Here is a 19,113-nt window from a genome sequence, read left to right on the forward strand (position 1 = left end):
TATACCCTGCGACTCAATACAGGTCTCATTTAGGAGACCACTTTACTTTCTACATCATTTTCATTAAAAGGACAATCCTTCACTCCTCCGTACGCAATGGATTCTGTTGAACAACAACAGGAGGATGAGTGGGAGGCAATACAAGCCATTTATCCAGACATTTTACTAGACCTAACGCCTAAAGAAAGTGCTTGGAATAAGAAACCACCACATAAATTCAGTCTTCATGTATCATCTGATACCTCAGATCAAAAGGTATGTTCATTAGATCTTGAGATTGAATTCACAGCCACATATCCTCTTTCTCCACCATTATATCGACTTACAAATGTCCAAAATATAATGGATTCACAATTGAGTAGGATAAAAGAAAAGTGCAAACAACTCCTGAAGGAATACAAGGGCCAGCCAATTGTTTTCATACTATACAGTGAAATATTTGAATATTTGAGTGAAATTAAAAGTAGTATAAAGAATGAGTCTTTGGAAGACGAACGAAAAAGAAGAATTATGAATGAGCAACTGGAACTTGAAAAAATGCAGCAACAGGAGCAAGAAGAACTGGAGATCCAGAGGGAGAAGGAGCAGGAATTACTGGACGAAATGGTTGAGATGGAGATGAAGAGGCGATATCAGAGTGGCAACGACAATTTCCAAGAGTTTATGGAATCATATACCGACAATAAACCCGATTTTGACCAAACCAGTGAGTTGCCTCCATCACAATTCGAAAGCAACAAGACATTATCTGAGGATCATTTGATACCCAACACTGATATAGGAATGAACTGTTTTCTTTTTGATAAACCAATCACCATTCAACTAAGCTGGATCAACTTCAAATTCAGAGCAATCACAGGTTTTGTCCCAATTGAGCCCAATGGCCTATTGAAAGACATTTCTAAGCAATATCTGGTAAAGCCATATATTAAAGAGGACACTCCAACTTTTCGAGCAATCACCGATGCTTTAAATGAGAGCAAACAATTTAGTGTTGGTCGAAAATACGGGAAGAATAAAAAGGGTTATGAAAAGGATTTGCAATATCTGTTGACTGAAGTTGAACTAAATAATCCATTTTGGAAAGGAAGCCAGGGCAAGAAGTCCATACTAACGTTAGAGAAAGAGCTACAAGCCGTTTGTGATTTGAAACAGGACGATGTCATTGCTTTTCATATAGAGAAGAAAGAAATTTTGTCAAATGGAGAAGAATCGCTACATAACTCAGCAGCAAAGAAAATCAGTAAAAAGATGAATTTGAAGAATGAAACAGAGAAGCTTTGTATTTGGAAAGTTAGGATTTTGTCTAAATATTCTGATACTTTAGGCGACTTGCTGCAGTCTATTTCTTACGTTAACATAAATACTGCAAGAGAATGGACAATACAATTGTTGGAAAATCTAGAATATTTACACAAGCAAGGTCTTATCCACAGATGCATCACTCTAGACTCGGTTTCAATCAACCAACCAGAATCAACAGAGTCGACTAGCGTGAAATTGAATAGTATAACATACGGCTACACGCTTATGAGCATGTTATATAATTATCCAAATTTGAATCAATCTGACAATGAAGACCTTCTACCATTTGCTGAGAGTGGGTGGATTGCACCTGAAAGAGTCAACTCTAAAAACAATCTTCTATATACAAAGCCTCAGCGGAAAACAGATGTTTGGGATTTAGGTGTTATTGTGCTACAGATGATATTGGGTACAGACATTGTATATGAGTTTCAAAATCCAACAGATTTCTTTACTCATTGTTCTGGCTTGGATGATGGGATCTACCAGTTTTTAGATAGCATTTTTGAGTTCAAAACTAAAAAAAGACCTGACCCGCTAGAGCTTTTGCCTTCTAAATTTTTGAGATTATCATCGCATACATCTCCATTAGAAACTTTATTGAACAAAACTTCATCAATGACACGGAATGATCCATCTTATAACAACAACAGTAATGGTGGAATGGAAACTTCTACTGCAACACTTATTCATAACAGTAGCAATGGAAACTCACTGATTCCTAATCGAAGGCTGAAGAGGGAGTCTTTTGGTTTATCCACCTTCGCTCCTAAGTTTTACTCTAGATATGCTCAAGATTTCGAAGAAGTCTGCGTTTTAGGAAAAGGTGGGTTTGGTGAGGTTGTTAAGGCCAGAAACAGACTTGATGGTAGGTTTTATGCAATCAAAAAGATCAGACACACGGAAGATAAACTTTCGAAAATTTTGAACGAGGTCATGTTATTGGCAAGATTAAATCATCAGTACGTGGTCCGATATTTTGCTGCTTGGCTAGAGGATGATCACGATTTTGGTTCTTCTGCTATTGACTCGAGTGATGATGAGTTTGATTCTAAAGATGAAGAAGACAGCTACGATGATAGTGACAGCGATCTTCCCTCTTTCAGCGATACTAGAACAAACAGTCAAAGCTTCACGGATTTTATTTCTGGCTCACATAATCAATCTATCGATTTTACATTCTCAGATGATGATTCGGATATTGAAGAGGTACCTAGTAAAAGTGATTCAGAAGATGACAATGTAAATGACGGAGACGAGGAAGAAGATTGTACTGATGACCCTTTTGAGTTTGGTACTCCAGAAGCTACAGATCGACCAAGCAAAACATTGAAAAATAAAAAGAAAAGCAAGAAACGATCTGTTTTATTTATTCAAATGGAGTATTGTGAGAATAGAACTCTTTTTGATTTGATTCGTCAAGGGTTGCCAAACGATGCTGACAATTATTGGAGAATTCTGAGGCAGATATTGGAAGCATTGGCTCATATACATGCTCAGGGAATAATCCATAGAGATTTGAAACCCATGAACATTTTCATTGATGAGAACCAGAATGTTAAAATCGGTGACTTTGGATTGGCTAAAAATGTCCACAACTTATCAGCTATGAATACATCACCTAATAAATTGGAATTCCATAAATCCGCAGAAGAGTTGACTTCAGAAATTGGTACTACTCTATACGTGGCTGATGAAGTCCTTAATGGAAATGGTAACTATAATGAGAAGGTGGATTTATATTCTTTGGGTATTATATTTTTTGAAATGATTTATCAGTTAGGCACAGCCATGGAAAGATATACAGCTATCAGGAATTTACGAACACCTTCAATTGTTTTTCCTTCTGATTTTGACAGCAAAAGATTAAATACTGAAAAGAAAATCGTCAAAATGCTGCTTGATCATGATCCAGACAAGAGACCATCTGCTCAAGAGTTGCTAAGCAGTGGATTAATTCGTGTCCAGCAACAAGACGATTTGATGAAAGAAGCCCTAAATGCTTTGGTAGATCCTTCTTCAGCGTGGAATCATCAAGCACGAAATATACTATTTTCACAACCATATAGCTTTGCAAAAGATTTGTTGTTCGGGGATAATATAAAAACCCCTGACGTTAAGGACATTCTACTACACGAGAAAATTGTGCATGAACTAGAGAACATCTTCAAAAATCATGCGGCGGTTAACTTCAATGATACCAGTGGGAAAATAATTCCGAAGAACCCCTTGTATGATTCAAATTATATGCTTTACCAAGTTTTGGACAGATCCGGTTCGGTGTTACAATTACCATATGATTTAACTTTACCATTTGCAAGGTTACTAGGAAGAACCAAAATAAAAGCTCACAAAGTTTATCGTATTGATTGTGTGTATAGATCGAACGAGAAAGATGAGAGTGCAGGTCCTTTGAAATTCAAAGAAATTGACTTTGATATTGTTACCAATGCGAACGATCCAGTTGATTATTTACCATTTTATGACGCAGAATGTATCAGGGTAGGAGCTGAAATTGTTAACATTTTTCCATTCTTGAAAACACAAAATGTGAAAATTTTGTTGAATCATTGCGGCTTGATGGAAACCGTTCTTGAGTACTGCGGTATTGAAACAGCTCAAATTCAAATAGTTTCAAGGATTCTTTCTGAGGTCGGATTTACTAAAAATATGAAAGAAGCAAAAACAATTTTGAAGCAAGAGTTGAATATCTCAAGCACCGTATTGAATGAGCTGGTCCAATTTGATTTTAGTAATAATATTTCAAGCTGTACTACGAAGCTAACAAAACTCATGCTAGACAGTCCCTTGTTGACTCGTGTAGATACTGCTTTAAATTATCTAGGCAAAGTGATCAGCTATCTTGAAAAATTTGAAGTAGACATTACGGTTGAGATCAATCCATTTTGTGGATATAATGCACATTTTTACAAAAGTGGTTTGATGTTTGTAATTGTTCATGAAGAGAAGTTCAAGTCCGTCATTGGGGCAGGTGGTAGATATGGTGGATTGATCACTGAATTGGCTAGAAATAAGAGTCCAAAAAGTTTACCAAATGCTGTCGGATTAAGAGTTGCGTGGGATTTTCTTTTCAATTCTATGAAAAAATATCAAGAGATTTTCAATAATGGTGATAAAATGTCAAAGGTTGCTAACAAATTTCAAAAAGTTAAAAAGTCGTCTGTCGATTGGATGACACAAAAGTGTGATGTTTTGATTGGAATTTTCACAACCAATCTTTTGAAAGAAGTGGTTCCTTATTTACTTAACGAATTATGGAGGGCTGGAATAAGCGCTGATGTTATAAAAAACAAGCTCAGTTTGGAAGACATGGTCAACCAGGCTCAGGATGATAATGTCAAGTTGGTGTTGTTTATTAAGGCACAAACCACACTTAGCGCTTTACAGAGAGAAAAACCAAGCAAATATAAACCAATGAGGCTAAGAAATTTGGACACGAAAACCGATATTGAGCTGGACATGTTTGAGTTGATATCTGTAATTAAGTGTGAAAGAAACAGTATAAATTCGAGTGGGGACGAGAATTTACAGGAGCATCCAAGGTCTACGGCAATGGCAACAACCAACACCAACAATAGTTTTGGTGACCACGCACATATGAATACGCTGGAAGAAAACCACAAGTTTATAGTAGTGCCAAACAATGCAGTTAATGCCAACAAAAAGAGCAACAAGAGAGATAATTGGAGCATCGAGGAAGATGCTAAAAAGGCCACATCGGATTTGCTTGGCCAAATGTCTAATGTTTCTGTTCTTATCATTGAAACTAAAGAAGAAGTATTAGACATGATTGCAATAACGTCCATCCATCAGGCAGATGAATGGAAACGTAGGGTGGGAGGTATTGCAAGAGACACTCCACGTAGCTTTATCACCAACATCTATAATGCGTTGATTAAAGAAGCTTCTCGTGGTGTGAGGTGGGCCATTGTTTACGGCGGACATAAAACAGACAAAGTGTGTGTTGTGGATCTACAGAGATGATTTTGACATTAGAATATTCATCATAAGTGTGTATATACTTTATTTATTTATATAGGGAAAGGGTTTATTTTCCTTGATTTTCGTGACATTAGTCTGGGATTCCCTAAAAAGGAAATTTAGCCGTCGGGTAAATTGATGAATCGAGGAGGAGCTAAGAGGGTCAACATAGCTTCCTTTTATGAGTGCCTACAAATACACCAGGTAATGCTAATGAACTGCATAACAAGCAACACCGTTAGTAATAAAAATGTCTGAAACTGGAGAAGTTCGAGCTGTGGTTCCATTAGAGTCCAACCCCGAAGTTTTCACCGATTTTGCCCACAAATTAGGTTTGTCACCTTTATTAGAGTTTACCGACATATTTTCACTGGATGATCCAGACATGCTGGCCTTCTTGCCCAGACCAGTTCAGGCTATAATCCTTCTCTTTCCAGTTACACAAGCTTATGAAGAATTTAAGAATGCAGAATCTGTAGAAGAGTTGAGTAGTGATAAAGTGATCTGGATGAAACAAATAGTCAAAAACGCATGTGGACTATATGCGCTATTACACGTTCTTTTGAATATACAAGATGGCCTAATAGTTCAGCAATCTGCTGTTGCAAATTTCCGGCGAAATCTACTTCACGGAAATGCTAATCCCGTTACATTGGTTCAAAACATCGCAAAAGAGCTGTATACCAACTACAGTCAACAAGGGCAAACAGAGGCACCTCCCGCTGAAGAAAACGTGGAATTACATTTTGTTTGTTTCGTGAAGAGACCGGATGGGATTTACGAACTTGACGGGAGGAGGAATGGTCCGATATTGCTGAAAAAGACAACAGATGAAAACGGTGATATTTTAAGTGATGACTGCATCAATCATCGGGTGAAAAAATACATGTCTCTTGTTAGCGGAGAGAATGCACTCAATTTTGCAATGATGGGATTAGCTCCTTCGATGAATTGATAATCTATTTGTACAGAACTATTTAGCTTTATGTATTTTATGTAGCTAAGGTGACGGTGTCATTTTACGTTTCTTTTTCTGATCAACCTCTTGTTTCAATTTCTTTTTAGCGCCTTTGGCAGCTTTACTCTCATCATCACTGTTGTCTACTTCTTCCTCATCAACAAAGAAGAGCCTCTCTAATTTACGTCCTTGTTTTTCAAATATGTCTCTTTGCATCCCCAATTTTCCGTACTCAATTTTCATGTTGTCTGATGCAAAGAGAATTTCAATATTTGCCGCATTGGCTTTGGCAAACTCCGATAATGGCTTCCCAAAAATATTTGACTTGATTTCTAAAGGTATTTCTAGATCTTCATATAATATGGACTGAGTAGACTTGTTTGATCTCGGAGAAGATGGTGGCGAAGGTACGTAAATCCCGCTTTCAATCAGATCTTCCTTTGTATATGGATTTTCCAATCTTTCGTAAACGGATTTTGAACATGTGAATGATTTGTATCTTTGAGAAAAGTGAGTAAGGATGATTTTTTTAGCCATCATTAATATACCGACCTGAACAGCTTCAGAAGTTGTTGAATGTCTTTTATCCACTGCATCTTTGAACTTTTCGTCCTCAAGAGTAGATTCGTGGATCAAGAGGTCTGAGTCTTCACCGATGTATGCAAATGCAGACTTCGGACGAGTGTCTCCAGAGTAAGAAACCTTGAAAATGTTAGACTCATCGGTGTTATCACTCCCCATGTCCAACTTGAATGTCATACTGCAAGAATAGGCATATTCACAATGGTGTGCGGAACAGGTAGTTATATTTCTAATCCCCAAATTCTGGTAGATGAAGTTAGCAGTGTCTTCATTTTTTGTGTACTCGATTTCCCTGGCAGAGATCGAACCAATTTCTCCGGTCTCAATGGTTTCAATCTCAATTTGTTCTAATGATGGAGCAGTATAGCCAAGCATAAACTCATCGCAAGAAATATGACAAAGATAATTGGTGTCGATAAATGGATCCACACGATTTAATTCGCCCATGAACAAGTCATATTGCCATGGTGTAAGAACAAAAAGCTTTTGAAATCTCTTTTCCGCTCCGTATCTTTCAATCTGCCTATTGTTCCATTCTCTGATAAAATCAATGATCCCCAAATGGTGGTCAGCATGTAAATGTGAAAGGTAAATCATTGAAAGCTCGTCCATAATCATATTGAACTCCCCTGGTTGATAGAGTCTGCGTAGTGATCCCAATGAATTTTCACCAGCATCTAGCACTATCGTACGGAAACCTGTTGTACCATCTGCTGCTTTGAATGGTATACGCACAAGGTTACACAAAACATTTCTGAGAGTGGAGGGCAAAGCTGAACCAGTTCCTAGTACAAGGGTCTCGACTTGGTCTTTTAAGCTTCTAGAAACATCAACAAACTTGTTTAAACTCTCAGCCGAATTCCTGTTGTGCAACATTTCACCAAATTCCTTTTTTGAAACAACGTAGTCAAAATCGATAGGCTCAATTTCTTCATCGTAAATAGACTTGGCTGCCTCGGGGGTATACATTGACACTTCTGATCCTTGTTTTGAAGATTCATCTAAAACCGTACCTGTTGTACTTTTCATGACCAATTTTTGGCCTGATATCAAAGGTAACACATTAACTTGACTGTCCGAAATTTTCAGTACGGAATCATTGGACCATTTTGGAAGAGGAAAGAACTCCGGAAGTAACGATTTCCACTTCAGAGAAACTCTAAAAGTTTTGAAGAAGTTCAAAGAGTCGGGGCAGTAGGATTTGTGACTAATGAAATGAGTCGTGGATGGACCAAATGACTTAATGAAGTTTGTATAATCCGGATTTGATAATGGATCTGCTACGGAATCGTCAATGAAGTGGAAAACAGAAGCGTAAGGTAAGCCATTTGGAGAGTTTCCACGCCAGTCATAAGATATAGTATTTTGTAAGTATTCAGTGGAAGGTATATCCAATACGAGTAATGGATTAAAGTGCCTTGTTGGCTCTAGTACTTGTTCGGGATTGATGACTGTCCCGTCGGAAAGAGTGACAGATTTGAAACTGCATAGCTTTTTGTAATGCTGTACTTCACATCCTAGATTCTTTGCCTCATTTACCAGAAATTTCCCTCTCACAGAGTTAGGGGTGATTATCCAATTTGTTGATCTTTTAGGGTTAACTATGGATTTTGGTAGTGTGACGTTTGTGATTTTCTTTTCGTTATACACAGGTTTTGCAGAGTTGGCTGGAACGGGGAAGATTTTTTTCATAAGCTCGTTCAATTTGGCATGGTCTTCAGCTTTCCCATCGTTTGTACCATAGTGAGTGCACGAATTGATATTGATTGGGGTATACCGAATATTACTGTGCTCAACCGATACGTCTGTATCATCTGCTTTCAAGTTCATTCCAAATCTGAAAATAAAGTATCTCCAACAAGATATCATATACTGAAGAATCCTGTTACCACTATGATATAAGTTCAAGGATTTGACGCCCTGATCACTGACGGTCAAAATCAAGCCTGGCAGACCAGCCAAAGACTCCCAATCGAGTATACCGGAGAAGAATATATTCGTTAATCTGCTGGTTTTCAAATGCATTTCATTGCATTTTCTCTGTAGTCCGGAAGGAACATTTCCGATAATCGTTCTATCACCAGTTGACCTATCTTCGATGATTATCGACGGCTTGACGATGTCTGCAGACGGATGAGTCACGACAGAAACTTCGTAAGACATCCCCTGGTTTCTTGATTTCGAACTGTTCCTTGATGTGGTTGTAGATAAATGACGTCGAACGTGTGAGGAGTCTGCTATAACCCGAGTGACCCGAGCTGACAAAAGTTGGAACGACGACAAAGTGGAAAGTCACTAGTAGAAAAACGTGAAGAGAACAAATTAGAAATGATAATGGATTAGCGGCAAAAGTATGTGTGTTTGAGTCGTCTAAGGCGACAGATGCAGATCTCCAATGCTTCTTGTAGCTCGTCTATGAACCCCCCCGCCGGATTCCTACAAACTTTCCTTCCCCAGTAAAAGATATCATGGTCGGATAGAGATGCTTGAAAAACGGACAAGCGTTAGGATCATAGAGTTTGATCCAGCTACAGCATACAGCAAATTACACAATTTACAATCGTAAGGCTTTACGAGCCACATAATTTTACCCAAGTGAGCTTCTACAGCGCCGCAATTGATACTTCCCGTGCTTCATTCTTGTCGAGTAGTCTCCAATGCTTTCCTTACTTGTCTGTTGAGCTCTCTTTTCCGTGGAGTCCCTAAAATTCTTTTAACTCGAATTTCAATTTTTTTGGTATTTTTTTTTTTCAGAAAAAATTTTAAATTTTTTGATTTTTTTTTTCAGCTCAAATTCATGGACAAAGAGATGAAGAAGGAGAAGAAGAACGAAATATTAAGATCTATTCTGAAGGGTTTTTCTTATAGACAACAACACCAAATATCTACGAGCAATGCCACCTAAGAGAAGAAGAGAGGATCCAGATGCTAAAGAGCAGAAATCGTTGCTTTCCTCGGCAGCAGAAATTGCTTTCCCCAGAGGTGGTGCTTCCATCTTGACACCTATGGAGATGAAAGAAGTTGCAAATGAAGCAAAGAGGGATGTTCTTTTCGAACAGAAAAGTAAATCTGAGGCTAGTGAAACTGTTTCGGAACAACCTTTGAAGAAGAGATCGAGAGGGAATAAGAAATCGAAATCTTTGAACCTTTTATCTAAAGATGAACAAGAAGAGGAAGACGCCAAAAAAAGTATCACTGTTGATTCTCTTTCGTACAACATCTTGAATCCTGGATCATACATTTTGGGTATGGTCCAAGAAATAAATAAAATGGAACTTGTTCTTTCCTTACCAGACAATCTTGTTGGTTATGTTCCAATCACCAACATCTGTGCGGAACTCGTCAAACTACTAGAAGAATTTGATGACCAAGAAGAATCTGACAGTGAGAGCGACAGTGAGAGTGATAGTGGCGACGAAGAAAAGGATGGCAGGATAAGCAAGAATGCAAAACAGGTGAAGGAATTCCCGCTTCTTTCTGATAGATTCACAGTTGGCCAGTACTTAAGAGCGAAGGTTGTTCCTAATACCAACGAAAAAGCAAAGAAGAGAATCGAACTTTCTATAGAGCCAGAGAAGGTCAATGCACCTATGGACACCAAGGAAGATTTTATTGCTGATGCGATTGTCCAAGCTTCAGTTGTCTCCTTGGAAGATCATGGTGCGATTTTAAAGTTTGGCAAGAAGCAGAAGCTGTCTGGTTTTATATCCAAGAAAGAGCTTTCCTCTTTTTCTCCAAATGTACAGATTGGTTCTGTCATCATGGTGTATATTTCAAATGTGAACCCAAGAACCGCCACATGCAAGTTCCCTGTTGCCGTCGTCAAGAAGCAACCAATGGTTTCATCCGTTTCCACAATCGATGGAATTCTTCCAGGTATGCTTGTCGATGCAGTCGTTGAGGACGTCACGTCAGATGGGTTGGTCTGCAAGTCTCATTCGCTATGTCCAGCATCTTTATCTCTACAACATTTGGGCCCTCTTCAAACCTTCGAAGAGCTGAAACACAACTATGCTGTTGGATCAACGATCAAGGCAAGGGTTATTGCCGTCTACATGAAAAACGGCACTACAAAGGTATCATTATCCGCTTTACCAGTTCATCAGACTCTCACATATCCAGGAAAAGACGCTCTTGAGGCCTTCCCTATTGGCCATGTTTTTGATAGTGTCACAATTAAAGGTAAGAGCTCAATTTTCTTCTTCATTGATTTGATGTCAGGTGAGATCCCTGGTGAAGTCCATAAATCAAGAGTTTCGAAAGGTACTGACTTGGATATGGATTTCAAAATTGGTTCCACACACAAAGCTAGATTACTCAACTACTCAATGTTTGACAATTTGTACATTTTAACCCTAGATCAAGTGAAAATTGATGTGACTTACTTGAGAGCGAACGATATTCCAGTTGGTCACAAAATAACATGTGAGATTGAAAAGGTATCTGCTTCTGGAATAACAGTGAAACTTGAAAATGATTTCAAAGCAACTGTGCCGGCATTCCAAATAAGTGACATCAAACTAGTCTATCCAGAAAGAAAGTTCAAAATAGGTTCAAAAGTTAAAGCAAGAATTTTAGATGTTAGACCATTTAATTCGGGTGCTTCACTATCAGCGACGCTAAAAAGATCTCTGGTAAACGCAGAAGAGTCTGATATTGTAACATCTTATGATGATTTAACTCCTGAAAAGCGTGCTTTGGCTACTGTTGAGAAAATACTGCCAAGCGGTTGTGTTGTTTCCTTTTTTGGTGGTGTGTCTGCCTTTTTGCCAAATGCTGAAATCAGTGAATCGTATGTCAAAAATGCTTCTGAGTATGTCAAGCTTGGCCAGACCGTTAAAGTTAGAGTTATATCTGTTGACACGAAGCAGAAGAAATGTTTGGTCAGTTTGAGAATATCAAACGAAGTGTCTCAAGACCAAATGTCCACATTAGAAAAATTAGTTCCAGGCAAATCAGTTGTGAGCGCTGAAGTTGTTGAAAAGGATAGAAATACAGTTATTGTCAAAATTGAAGGCTCTGATGTACGTGGAATTATAAATATAGGCCAATTGTCAGATGCACCAATTGACGACTGCCGTGGTCTTTTAAAGAAGTTGAAGGTTGGTGAAAAGCTTGAAGCTCTTGTGTTGATGATCGATAACCGGAAAAGAGGTGTTACGTTGTCCGCAAAACGTTCGTTGATTATTGATGCTAAGAGCGGTATCCTTCCAACAGAATTCTCAGATATCTCCATTTCCGATACGGTTTTGCATGGTTACGTTAAAACGGTGATCCCATCAGGTGTATTTGTTAACTTTGGTAACAATTTGACTGGCTTGGTTATCCCTAGATTCGCTTCATTCAAGAAAATCAATGACTTAACCACCGCTTTTGCTGCTGATCAATCTGTAAGTTGTACAGTTGTCAATGCTGATGAAAACAACCACAGGTTTTTACTCTCTTTATTGGTTGAAACTGCTAATTCGAAGGAAAAGGCTGAAAATCCAGTGGACAAAACTGTTAAGACATTAGGTGATTATTCTGTTGGAAAAATCACACAAGGTACTATCAAATCCATTGAGAAAACACATTTGTTAGTCAGATTAAGTGATAACCAAGATGGGCGTATTGATATCAGTGAAATTTTTGATAGCGTTGAAAAGGTCAAAGATTTGAAGAACCCACTAGCTGACTTCAAAATTGGACAAAAGTTGAAAAAAACCAAGGTTATTGGTTACTTTGACTTAGAAAAAGCCAAGTTTATTTATTCAAAGAAAGCTAAATCTAACCTAGTTGAATTAACCATCAAACCAAAAAACCTTGAAAACTCAGAATTGATTTATCCTGCTTCATTCAAAGACATTAAGGAAGGTGATGCTGTATTAGGTTATATTTTGAGTGTGAATAACGGATATTTCTGGTACAGCATTTCCCCTGCTCAAAAAGCCAAGATGTCTTTTGTTGATGCTACTGACGATGTTGAAAAACTTGAACATTTCAGTGAAGAATTCCAAGTCGGTACGATTGTGCCTACTAAAGTAACTCATGTTGATATTGATCATTTTGCTGTCAGTGTCTCTGGACGTAAGAATACTATAAGATCAGCAGACGAAATCAAGGTCGGTGATGTTTTACCTTCCTTGATTTTGAATGTTAGAGACAACTCTGTTTTAGTGTCTTTGGGTGAAAATTTGACTGCCGTTTCAATGGTTACTGATGCATTAGATGATTATACTTTACGCTTAAGTGATATTTTCCATGTCGGTGAATTTCACACAGCTACAGTTGTCTCCACTGACCGTAAAATCTACGTTTCTTTGAGAAGTAAACATCCTAAAGATAGATTGATTAATTCCGTCGAAGATATAAAGCGTGGTGACATTGTTAGAGGTTATATCAACAAGATTAACAATACAGGTTTGTTTGTTGATCTAGGAAGATCTGTTTATGCTTTGGTTCGTGTGTCAGACATCTCAGATTCATTTTTGAAGAACTGGAAAGAAGGCTTCTCTGTCAACCAATCCGTCAAAGGACGTATCATTGAAGCAAATTCGGAAAACAGAGTTTTATTGTCTTTGAAGAACAGTGTTGTGAATGGAGATCTACAAAACTTGAAAATTTTTGCAGACTTGAAAGTCGGAGATGTGTATGAAGGTACGATCAAGAAGGTGGAAGAGTACGGTGTATTCGTTTCATTGGATGGTACTGACAATGTGTCTGGTTTATGTCATCGTTCAGAAATCACTGATGCACCAGTTAAGAATGCAGGTGATATCTTCAACGAAGGCGAACACGTCAAAGTCAAAGTTTTAGACATCAACCACCAAAAGAAGCAACTGTCATTGGGTATGAAAGCCTCCTACTTCAAAGAAGATGAAAATGAAGATGAGGATGGTGATTTGGTTATGGCTGATGACTCAGACAATGATGAAGATGAAAAGATGGAAGATGCTCCAGAAAGCGAAGATGAAAGCGAAGATGAAAATGAGGTTGAAGAGAAGAGCGAAGGCTTATCAGAAAGTGTTGGCCTTTCAACCGGTTTATCCACTGGCTTTGATTGGACAGCATCCATTTTGGAACAAGCTAAAGAAGAAGAATCATCAGATGAAGAGGAAGAGTTTGAGAAAAAGATCAACAAAAAATCGAAGAAGACAAAGGCTGAAGAGGCTGAAGACAAAACCGGAGACCTTTCTACCAGAACCCCTCAATCTATCTCCGACTTTGAAAGACTATTGGTGGGAAATCCAGATTCTTCAATCTTGTGGATTCAATACATGTCATTCCAGCTTCAATTGAGTGAGATTGAAAAGGCAAGAGAAATTGCTGAAAGGGCATTGAAAACTATCAATTTCAGAGAAGAACAACAGAAGTTGAATATCTGGATTGCAATGTTAAATTTGGAGAATTCGTTTGGTGATGAGGAATCCTTAGATTCCGTTTTCAAGAGATCTTGTCAATATATGGACGCATACTCTATGCATCAAAAACTAGTTGCGATCTACATTGCTTCTCAGAAATATCGCAAAGCAGAGTCATTATTTGGCACACTATGCAAGAAATTTGGGGCAAAGCATCCTAACGCTTGGGTTTCTTATGGTAGCTTCCTCATAGATAGGGATAACAATGAAGAAGCTCACAGTGTTCTTGCTAAAGCTTTACAGATACTACCAAAGAGAGATCATGTTGATGTTGTCAGGAAGTTTGCACAACTGGAGTTCCAGAAGGGCGACCCAGAACAAGGTCGGTCCTTATTTGAAGGTCTATTATCTGATGTTCCAAAAAGAGTTGATTTATGGAATGTTTATATTGACCAAGAAATAAAAACGGATGATAAGAAAAAGGTCGATGGTTTGTTCGAAAGAGTTATTGAAAAGAAACTTACTAAAAAACAAGCCAAATTCTTCTTTGCTAAATGGTTGGATTTTGAAGAACAGAAAGGCGATGAAAAATCACAGGATTACGTTAAAGCCAAGGCAGCTGAGTATGCCCAAAAACTCTCAAAGAAATAAGCGTTCAAAGAATGCTTTACCCTGATATATAATTAAAATAGACATAGATATTGTTATTTTAGCCTATTGACATTATCTTTCATTTGTATTTACTAAAGAAAAAGTTTTTCGTTACTATACCATTGTGTTGCCGGACCGAAAAGAGTACTCGCATGTAGTTGGTATTCGGGCGAGTAGTTGCCCTTTTTGTCATTTATCATCTCCCATCACTTGTTTTATAAAGTACCTCCGACAATAGCTTAACCTTTCAAAGATCAGAAGGTCATTGGGTACATGTACATAATGGTTTCTCATAAACTTACAGGGGCCCTTTTGTACCTGATTACAGTAGTACTTGTAGTCTGGCTCACTTATTATTTATGGGTTTCACAACTATTTTTCGATGAAGAGGAAATAATCCCGCTGTCTTTCCAACTTCCTTATAGCAGCATCTGTAAATGTTCAGGATGGCATGAATCTTCAAAAGAATGGCTCAGAGGTCCACTAGAGGGAGAGATAGGGAGCTGTTTTGAGTCTAATAGGGAAAAATTGTCATCAGCTGCAAGAAAATCATTCAGTCCCATAACTCAAGAACAATATGAACAGTCAGTTTGAAAATGTTTTTATCTTAATCCTTGATTGGAAGATGTTGGGTTTGTATACTAACATATACTAACATTTTATTGATCTTACAGTTGTCTTGATTTTGTACCACTAATAGGTGACGAAACTGATAAACTATTTGCAGTAAAATCTTGCATTGTCAACGCTCATCATTTAGATAAATCACTAATCAAAATCACAGAGGCTAACAGCCCAAATTCAAATTATTTACTACTATTGTGTGCTGTGCTTGTTGGTTACTTTTACGTAGAACGAAAATCCCGAAATAATAAATGTGATTCGGAAAGAAAAGAAACAATCAGGAGAGTTGAAAGTACTCCCAAGAATCATTCGACGAAGACCATCAAGCTCGAAAATAACAGTGAGATACATGGTTTACGTACTATTGCAAGCATAAAACTGTCAAATAGAAACGCCGTAACAAAAAGGTCAACGCCAGCTTTCCCCAAACCATATCCAATGCCTATCCGGTTTCCAAGTAAAGTTCATACAATGATGAATCAACCAGTTCCAGTGATGATGTTTCAAAGCAATTCTCCAGCTTTCCCGTATATGTCAAACCACAGCTCATGTTCAAATTTCAAGAATGAGAGTGAGGTTTATGGAAAAAAAGCTACAATCGATAATGGAAGATATAGAAAGATCAATTCCAATGAGTATTCTTGTAGCACGTATCAATCCAGCGATTACCGTTCAAAGCCACGCTGGGAAAACCACAACACAAAAGGGTTGAAATCTAGTGATGAAAGTCTAAACTTTATTTCGGATGGCAACTCAAGCACTCCCAAGAAGCAGAAGATTGCAACAAAAAGCAGTGACACAAAAACCTTAGCAAATCCACTATCAACGGTGCCTAGTGGCAAGCATGAAAATGTTGATACCCATAATGTGTTAGATGGATTGGATAATTTGGATATGGACTTTTCTGATAATACTATTACCGTTGCTTCAATTACTGAAACTCAAGATGCGCAAAAATTGAAGGAAGACATTAAAAATGAATTCAAAAATAGTGTCCAACTGATTGCTAAGAAGACCCAAATTAGTTCGTCTCCAGAAGTGCCCAATGAGAAACTAACAGAGGAAAAAGAAAATTGCAGATACGGAAAGGATTTGGTAGAAAAAGTAGCTCTAAACGTTATTGGTAATGAAAAGGATAATGAGGCTAAGATTTCATCAAAGGTAAGTCACTTTCCTTCATGTCCGCTTCCAACGCTTTCCGGAGGCTGGCCTAAAGCTCCTACGGTTGATAATCAGTATAATGTGCCATTATACGACATGAATGAAAATTCCTATCCAAGATTTATGGCAAGCCCACTTTTTGGAAATCCAATCTGGAACAACCCAAACGCTTTCACCAATAGTGCTAGAGATAATTGATAATTGATTGTATAGATTAGTAACCGAAGACATGTCTGTCAACCAAAGGTGAATTTCCTCTTTGAGAAGACTTGAATTTTTCTTTTTTCACATAATATTTTTTTTTATCATTTTGAAAATTTTTTTCAGTGTAGTGGTAGTAACTACTTGTAGGTTTGAAACATGAAGGCTTTCCTTTCATAACGGATATCGGCAAAGCACTTAACTGTGAAGTAACTAGAGTGACCGAAAATGATATCTGCTACTGCATGGGTTCCAAGGGGATTTGCATCCGAGTTTCCCCAACAATATGAACTTGATGACGAAGAAATGAAGAGAATCGAGGCAATGTCAAAGTTGAATCTCGAAGAGGCACAGGCAGACCTTGAGTATGCAGAAGAGGAAGAGGCCGAGGAAAACCAAATAGATTCTGACAATTTAAAGGACCAAGTAGACATAGATGGCGATTTAAAGGAATACGATTTTGAGCATTATGATGATGACGAAATCGATGAAACTGGTGAAAAAGTTTTTATGTTTCCAGGATTGAGTAACACTCGTGCAGCATATGTGAAAACCGTCAAGAAAAACAATTCCAAAGGAGATGACGACGATGAAATGGAAGGAAGCGAAGACGGTGATGTCGAAGAAATCGAAGCAGAGGAGGAAGAACACTACTTACAACTTCCAACTGAAGAGGAAAAGTTGGCAGAGCGTGCCGAATTACAGATCTACCCAACTGACAACCTAGTATTGGCGACAAGAACAGAGGACGAGGTTTCATATTTGGATGTGTACGTGTATGACGACGGTGCAGGAGCATTGGGACCTGATGATAAAGAAGCTGAAGGGGAGAAGAAATACGACGAAGATGTGAAGCGTGGGATGGTCCGTGAAGGAAACCTATACATCCACCACGATTTGATGCTTCCCTCTTTCCCATTGTGTGTTGAATGGCTCAGTTTCAAACCAAAAGGCGAGAACGATGTCCAGAATGTCGGCAACTTTGCTGCCATTGGTACCTTCGAACCAACGATTGAATTATGGAATCTTGATTGCGTTGACAAGGCGTTCCCGGACGTCATTTTAGGAGAGGCGGAGTACGCGGAATGGAGCTCGAAACAGAGCGGATCTAAGGGGAAGAAGAGCAAGAAGAAGAAGAAGGTGGGCAAGGTGTACTCGAAGTGCCACACGGACGCCATTCTCTCGCTGTCGCACAACCGCATATTCAGAAACGTTCTATGTTCCACGTCTGCAGACAGCACAGTGAAGTTATGGGATCTTACCAAATGCAGAGTTGAGCGTGGTATCGACAACGGGTTGCACGGCGGCAAGGCTGTCTCGAACAGTAAATGGATGTACAGCAACGGCGATGAGGAAGGTGGCAGTATACTGTTGACCGGTGGTTATGACGGGTACATGCGGATCTCCGATGTGAGAGTGGAGGACGTACTCAAGAACAACAAGCAGTTTTCGTGCGGTGCCGACTACGGAGAGGAGGTTGAGACCGTAAGCAAAATGGGCGAACACTACATCCTCGGTGGGTGTGACTCCGGTAACGTGTACTGCTACGACATCCGGAAGGAGGACGAGAAGCCGCTGTGGACGTTGCACGCACACGACTCGGGCATCAGCACGTTGAGCAGCAACAGCGAGATTCCCGGCTTGATTGTCAGTGGTGCTATGGGTGAGAAGGTGGTGAAGGTGTGGAACGTGAAGGACAGCAAGCCGCGGATGATCCTGAGCAAGGACTTTGGCTGCGGGAACGTCTTGAGCACCGCCTTTGCCGACGAACTGGAAGTGTCCGGGAACCTCATTCTTGGAGGAAGCGGCAACTCCGGGCTCAAGATGTGGGACTGTTTCAGTAACCCGACCATCAACAAGAGCTTCCACGACGAGCTTGCCGGACTCAAGAAGCGGGCCGTCGAGGAGGCTGCCAAGTACGGCCGCGTGAGTCGGATCGCCAGAAAGTACCAGAAGGGGTACGGGGAGAGCGTTGTGGAGCCCGAGGTCGGCGGTGTCGGCGGCGGCGACGACGACGACGACGACGAGAACTAGAGTGGCTCTCCAGCACCTGTGCATACGCCATGTATAACTAAGTAATCCTTGTGAAGTAACAACCAACCAACCACCGCACCCCCACGTCACGTGACCTCCGCCCACGACCTTCTTTCTTTCCCTGCTGCCTCTTGCCCTTCCCCTATCTGCTGCCATTGCACTGAATCGTGCTGCCTGGCACTTCATCCACAACTTGCTCGACTCCCATCTCTTCACCCCTCTCCGACCCCCCATTCTTCGTCTATTTGGTGTCCT

The 19,113-nt window shown here is 39.3% G+C and overlaps 6 protein-coding genes across 6 annotated transcripts; 5 read left to right on the forward strand and 1 right to left on the reverse strand.

The window, feature by feature from the left end:
- The first annotated feature begins 19 nt into the window (after positions 1–19).
- On the forward strand, positions 20–5,459 carry PICMEDRAFT_18576 (hypothetical protein). The gene has a single exon (XM_019162066.1). It carries the CDS (start codon positions 97–99, stop codon positions 5,308–5,310), a length of 5,214 nt encoding a protein of 1,737 aa, XP_019015234.1. The 5' UTR covers positions 20–96; the 3' UTR covers positions 5,311–5,459.
- A 50-nt stretch (positions 5,460–5,509) lies between these two features.
- On the forward strand, positions 5,510–6,403 carry PICMEDRAFT_18577 (hypothetical protein). Its single transcript, XM_019162067.1, has one exon. It carries the CDS (start codon positions 5,558–5,560, stop codon positions 6,260–6,262), a length of 705 nt encoding a protein of 234 aa, XP_019015235.1. The 5' UTR covers positions 5,510–5,557; the 3' UTR covers positions 6,263–6,403.
- Positions 5,844–9,276, reverse strand: PICMEDRAFT_18580 (hypothetical protein). Its single transcript, XM_019162068.1, has one exon. It carries the CDS (start codon positions 9,008–9,010, stop codon positions 6,308–6,310), a length of 2,703 nt encoding a protein of 900 aa, XP_019015236.1. The 5' UTR covers positions 9,011–9,276; the 3' UTR covers positions 5,844–6,307.
- A 425-nt stretch (positions 9,277–9,701) lies between these two features.
- PICMEDRAFT_18582 (hypothetical protein) lies at positions 9,702–14,951 on the forward strand. The gene has a single exon (XM_019162069.1). The coding sequence runs from the start codon at positions 9,742–9,744 to the stop codon at positions 14,836–14,838; it is 5,097 nt and encodes a 1,698-aa protein (XP_019015237.1). The 5' UTR covers positions 9,702–9,741; the 3' UTR covers positions 14,839–14,951.
- Positions 14,952–15,900: 949 nt separating this feature from the next.
- On the forward strand, positions 15,901–16,821 carry PICMEDRAFT_60780 (hypothetical protein; the record flags this gene model as incomplete). Its single annotated transcript, XM_019163460.1, has 1 exon — positions 15,901–16,821. The coding sequence occupies one exon, from the start codon at positions 15,901–15,903 to the stop codon at positions 16,819–16,821; it is 921 nt and encodes a 306-aa protein (XP_019015238.1).
- A 180-nt stretch (positions 16,822–17,001) lies between these two features.
- On the forward strand, positions 17,002–19,064 carry PICMEDRAFT_18584 (hypothetical protein). The gene has a single exon (XM_019162070.1). It carries the CDS (start codon positions 17,053–17,055, stop codon positions 18,856–18,858), a length of 1,806 nt encoding a protein of 601 aa, XP_019015239.1. The 5' UTR covers positions 17,002–17,052; the 3' UTR covers positions 18,859–19,064.
- The last annotated feature ends 49 nt before the right edge of the window (positions 19,065–19,113 follow it).

Source organism: Pichia membranifaciens, assembly GCF_001661235.1.
Source record: "Pichia membranifaciens NRRL Y-2026 unplaced genomic scaffold PICMEscaffold_9, whole genome shotgun sequence".
NCBI classification, from domain to species: Eukaryota; Fungi; Ascomycota; class Pichiomycetes; order Pichiales; family Pichiaceae; genus Pichia; species Pichia membranifaciens.